General features: G+C 30.9%; 1 protein-coding gene across 1 annotated transcript; it reads right to left on the bottom strand.

Moving 5' to 3' along the window:
* Positions 1 to 212: 212 nt before the first annotated feature.
* LOC143075783 (uncharacterized) lies at positions 213 to 3,695 on the bottom strand. The gene is made up of 3 exons (XM_076251376.1): positions 3,605 to 3,695; positions 1,522 to 1,674; positions 213 to 444 (listed from the first exon to the last, which is right to left on the bottom strand). Exons 1-3 carry the CDS (start codon positions 3,648 to 3,650, stop codon positions 293 to 295), a joined length of 351 nt encoding a protein of 116 aa, XP_076107491.1. The 5' UTR covers positions 3,651 to 3,695; the 3' UTR covers positions 213 to 292.
* Between the last annotated feature and the right edge of the window lie 2,211 nt (positions 3,696 to 5,906).

Genomic DNA, 5,906 nt, shown 5'->3' with positions numbered 1-5,906 from the left:
AAAATCGTCAAAAATGAAATTTATCCGACCTGTATTGTTTTTGACATTGTGTTCAAATTTAAAACTGAGTGGTTCTCGAATTATTGTCAGGAACCAAACCAATACAAACAAAAGACCTAAAGCTTAATTTAATACATGGGAATTGAGATTTTAAATGCCAAATTACTACAAGAGACTGTCTGATTAATGTATTTCATAATAAAGGATGCTGCTTTTATTTTTAATTTAATATTTATTAACATATAATAGAAAAACATATATAGTATATTACAAAATATTTTTGTTTAGTTTGTTAGAATATCGGAAATAGTTCTTGTGAACAGTTACTCCGTTGATGACAAGTGAGCAAGTTTTGGTTACAATAATCAGTTGAACACTGGCAAATAAATCCGCTGTCTTTTTTATCACATCCAGTTAGGTCATTGCTACACTTTCGAAGATGAGCTGAAAAATAAAACAATATAAACTGTACAAAAAAAAAATAACTAGGAAGGTTTCCAATCATGAAAATGAATTGATTCGAAATGTCAAAAAAAACGGGAAATGTTGATAATCAAGGTTAATCTTTAAAAGTGATAAATATTTCAGATATATAATAAATACGGAATATATAATTAAGACTCAAAATGACGCTCAGGTCTCTTCATACGTCAGTTTCGTAAATCAACTTCTAATGAAAAGTTCTCAAATCAGATCTAACCCTCTAAACGACGTCCAATGTGGCATATATTACAAAACGACGTCCGATCGATTGAAGTCTTCTGTTTGATCCCTGTTCAACAAAAAAAACCAAAATATCCGGTCGCTATAAACCAACTACATTAAAGTAAGGGAGATACCTAGGTAAATGGCTATAAGACAAATACCGTTATCATATCACATGCTTTTTACGATTTTGGCGAAGTAAGTTAATACACTCAATCTACGTTGTCTTACATGTATTCCATTACTCATCTGCAAATTCAGAAAAGCGTGCAATTATTATTGCGAATCTGTGAACAGGCTATAATTTGATTTAACATTTCTTGAAGGAAGATTCAATGTTGTAACAGTATCAGGACGTAACTGTTTGTGCATAAGTTTTAACAAATTAAAAATGCCTGTTCAGTTGTCAAAGGTACCATGCAGACTTATAATCTAGCCTTGCCTAAAGTATAAAGTATACTTGACATACATAACCTAAATAAATTATACCTGAAGTCTTCAAATTAATATCAATTCTATTTGACAGATCCATCTTCAACACTATTTGTTTTGGATAAAGAAACATTACCATGACTTTTAAGTTGCTTATTCAAATTAGCATTAAGTCAGTGTTAATTTGCATATTTTGCTACTACTATAATACGAGAATATAGCAGGTACATGTAAGTCCGAAAACTGTACAAAACAATTAAATTTGACCATTTAACTAGGGTTTATTAGACGTTGCATTTGCACCTAAAAAGTTCACCCTTGTGACTCATTTGTAAATGGATTTCCTGGAAAACAAACATGCAATATAGTCAACATGATGCTAACCTTCGTTTGTCTTATCAGCCATCGCTCCTACAAAGCAGCTCCCTTTACAATCTTGAATGTGTTGTATTATCGGTTTTGTCCTCATATCAATGTGGACTGCACATGCTTCCGGAAATTCGTCAGAATTGCATACATAACATAAAGTTGCGTAACCTAAAAAAGATGTTTTTACTTCATGTTTAATATTTCTTATTATCGGCAATTTGTCATAACTGTAGGTTTATTGGTTTGGAATATAAAGTATATAATGACATATATAGTAAAACTACGTTTACGTGTAAAATACGTTGGGATAGTTGTTGAATGACGTCACTTGCATTTCATTAATAAATTGACGCTGATGAACTTGAGGACGCGACGTCGCTGCACTGTTAAGCCTAAATTTTCGAATTTCAAGTCGTTTTCATAATCTTTCAAACATTAGGTAGTAATATCAAAGTGTAAATGTACAAATTGCCGAGAAACAGAATAATTAATGGCCCTAGACCAAATAATTATGCCGTTTTTGTACGGCTTTTTGATGAAGAAAAAAAAATGAACGTCAGGAATATGAGAGTTGTTTTCCATTCGTTTGATGTAATTGCTTGGAGTTCAGAATTTGTTATTTTACTTTTAATAGTGAGAAATAGATAACAGCAATATCAAAAATAGCCTTTCTAGACGGCATACTTATTTGAACTACGCTGGCCCTAGCAGGCTCGCATGATGTTATAGCTGACAAAGTCAGTATAAAAAACAAAATGCTATCATTCTACATAGAACTGTTTAATATTTATTCATGATTTCAGAATTGACCTACTCCTACGTCATTTATCGTATATCAATTAAAATAATCAGAATCTTTCAATAATTAACAGATCTTTTCTATTTAAGAATTTTTAATGTTTCAACTGATGCTGAATAAAGGCAACAGTAGTATACCGCTGTTCGAAACTCATAAATCGATTGAGACAAAAAAACAAATCCGGGTTACAAACTGAAACTGAGAGAAACACATCAAATATAAGAGGGAAACTACGACACAACAGAAACGCAACATTAAATTGTAACAAACAGAGAAACGAACTTTAATATTATAATGGCCATATTCCTGACTTGGTACAGGACATTTTTTTAAAAACATGTTGGGTTGAGCCTGGTTTGGTGGCATGCCAAACCTCCCGCTTTTATGGCAATGTTAAATATAACATCAAAAATGACAACTTTCATGACATGACTAAACAAATAAATGGGAGAACATATAGGACAGGGAAACACACGAATAATAGCTAACAACCGGTACCAGATTTGAAATTTAATACGCCAGACGCGCATTTTGTCCGCTGAAAGTACTGCTGGTCTTTATTTCAATCGAAAATTAGTCATAATTTGTTTCTAAATCTGTTTAAAACAGAAAATTGAAAACAAACAATAACTAAAGTCAATTTTGATAACGAATAAGTAGCAGCAAACAAAATCCACATTGTATAACAATTTTATAAATAAGGCAATATTAGTATACCAACGTTCAATTATCATCATTCGATTTAACTGAAACAAATCTGTTTAACATACACAACTGATCATAAATTTGGTTGGTCATAATCAGTTGCCTTTCTGGATTCGAAGGTACTTCAACAGAAACGACCAAACTCCAAGATAATGTCAATTAAAGTGAACAAAGATATGTTTTCAATAAAACATGCATGGTTTTTCTTTTAAAATGTGTGACTTGAATGAAGAAATGTCTTATTGTCAATCATACCACATTTTTTTATATCTATGGTCTGAATCCTCATAGAAAGTATAAACAAGAAATGCAAAAAAATGAAATAAGATCCACGGGTTTGAACAATTTCAAAATGTATACTTATTAATGACAAGGGAACAAAATGATTCCGATTGGATGATAAAGAAGGGGATAAGAAATGTTCTACTAGCAGCATTATCAAACAGCAATATGAATATAACGATTGTTTTACACACAATACAACAATCAAGCAACATCGAAACCCAAATTTCTAGAAGCCAAAAACCATAACAGGCTTACCATCAGTAAAATAACCAGTATTTTAACACACACAATGCAAATCTATGTTCTTACCTTCGAAAACATAAAGGAGACAAAGGAAGATAGTAAGTTTGTCCATTTTTAATATTTTTATTTTTCATTATTCAACAATTATTGTAAACAAATACAACAAAAGTGAGGAAACGACTCATATCCGAGTCTACTTCATTTAAATAAATTATTATGTAAATATCTAATTCGCCTTAATATAATCAAACATGTGGCATATACTGAGAACTCCTTAAAATAAAAAAAAAAGTTAGATTAATAAAAATTAGTGTATTAAAACTTTGTGTATATGAAAAAAAAAATACCTACACCAATTTCCAATCAAAATTATCAGATAAACTCTTTTGTGTGGTCTTCATTTGATGTGCCAATTTTTCACTAGGTTTTGTTTATTTATTTATTACTGTGAGAGTACTGACATTTGTGTTGTACTAATTTGCGTGATATTGTGTGATACATGTAGTTTTTACTTATTGACGTGATACATTATTATTAGTCAAATACAAACTGACAATGCCAGGGCAAAGAAAAAAACAATTGACAATGCATCGCAAAACAGTATTATTACAATTATTGCCAATGAAAGGTCTACGATTAGCTATTTCTTTTAATCCTGTTCAATTTAGGATGTACACCTCTGAGGAGCTAACAATGCCTAGAATTAAAAAAAAAATCAAAACCTGATTTTTTGGTTTATATGACTCTAAAAAATCATACGGTTGGGCACTTATTTGTTTGCTACAGCCATGTTGAAAGTATCCAATTTCTATAATTTTCCATTTTTTCATTAATTTTTACCCTTTTTTGGTTATAATCATAAATAAATTACAGTTTCAGAATTTAACTTTTTCATACTTTTATTAAAGATGAAGTGGATTGTTCAGAGTAAATTCAACTTCAAAAACTTGGTGATATAAAAAAAAGTTTTATAAAATGTTGTTGAATTTTACTGTCAAATTGACCATGCTGTAATTTTTTTTTCTCTTTTTTTTAGAACAAAAAGCATATTATATCAACTTCTTTTTTATGATTGATTGAAATATACATATATAAAAATAATTGAAATTGTATGTACGTATTTTTCTATTAAAATCATTTCTTTTAAATGTCACCAATTTTCTCAAAATTCAAGTTGATGACACAGATCAGATGGTTTATAGAATTTGAAAATAATATTACCCAACAACTGCTGATTGTAAACAATTTTTTCGTATTGTTTAGTTTAATAATAATAATTTTAAATTCATTTAGGAGATAACTGTATTGTATTTTAAGCTCCGACGGCATCAATTGGGGATTTGATGGTCGCAAATTAAGTTTACTGGCGACGCGTTAGCGGAGACAGTAAACGGGTATTTGCGACCATCAAATCCCCAATTGATGCCGTCGGAGCTTAAAATACAATATTGTTATCTCCATTCTAATGAAACTGACAGAACACAACGTTAAAACACGTAATTAAAATCTGTCATATGTCGTCTGCGCTTGCGCGTACGTCCCATAGCATCAATTGTCAATTGATGCCATGTAAAAAAGTGACGTTATCCAATCAAAATGAACGTTACAAACGTTGTTGCATTAGAATATTTTCCACTTGTATCACATGTTTTGCAAATGATTCCAGAACGAGATTTTAACGAGAATCATACATCAGAAGAATATAATCCTTAAAGGTAGTATTAAATTGGTAAAAATTTATGCTTTTCTGCTTCTCTTCTTATTGAAAACATACGTAATATTAATCAAATATATTACTAATGTGTTACACTGATTACCTTTATATTTTGATATATTAATTTAAAAGTTCGATGCGTTTCTATGCCTTTTTTACGAGAATAAAATCAAAATCCTTTTAGACTATTATACTATTATATTTGTATGAATAAACTCATCACAGGTACCAGGATTAAATTTTGTCTTTACGCCAGACGCGCGTTTCGTCTACAAAAAACTCATCAGTGACGCTCGAATCCAAAAAGTTAAAAAGGTCAAATAAAGTACGAAGTAGAAGAGCATTGAGGACCAAAATTCCTAAAAGTTTTGCCAAATACAGCTAATGTAATCTATTCTTGAGGTAGAAAAGCCTAAGTATTTCAAAAGTTCAAAAGTTTTGTAAACAGTTATTTTCATTAATATGACCATATCAATGATAGTTCATGCCAGCACAGAAGTGCTGACTACTGGGCTGGTGATACCCTCGGGTAAATTTATACCACTGTCCTAGGTTAGGGGAGGGTTGGGGTCCCGCTAACATGTTTAACTCCGCCACATTATTTATGTATGTGTCTGTCCCAAGTCAAGAGCCTGTAATTCAGTAGTTGTCGTT

This window comes from Mytilus galloprovincialis, chromosome 1 (genome assembly GCF_965363235.1).
Source record: "Mytilus galloprovincialis chromosome 1, xbMytGall1.hap1.1, whole genome shotgun sequence".
Lineage (NCBI taxonomy): Eukaryota > Metazoa > Mollusca > Bivalvia > Mytilida > Mytilidae > Mytilus > Mytilus galloprovincialis.
Note: the sequence above shows the minus strand (reverse complement) of the source record. Positions and strands in the feature narration are given on the sequence as shown.

Excerpts from the sequence above, each read along its gene's own strand:
- LOC143075783 (XM_076251376.1), bottom strand. The coding sequence starts at position 3,650 with ATGGACAAACTTACTATCTTCCTTTGTCTCCTTTATGTTTTCGAAG. Across the intron at positions 1,675-3,604 it reads TCTCCTTTATGTTTTCGAAG|GTTACGCAACTTTATGTTAT; the intron begins GTAAGAACATAG and ends CATCTTTTTTAG. Across the intron at positions 445-1,521 it reads GGCTGATAAGACAAACGAAG|CTCATCTTCGAAAGTGTAGC; the intron begins GTTAGCATCATG and ends TTTATTTTTCAG.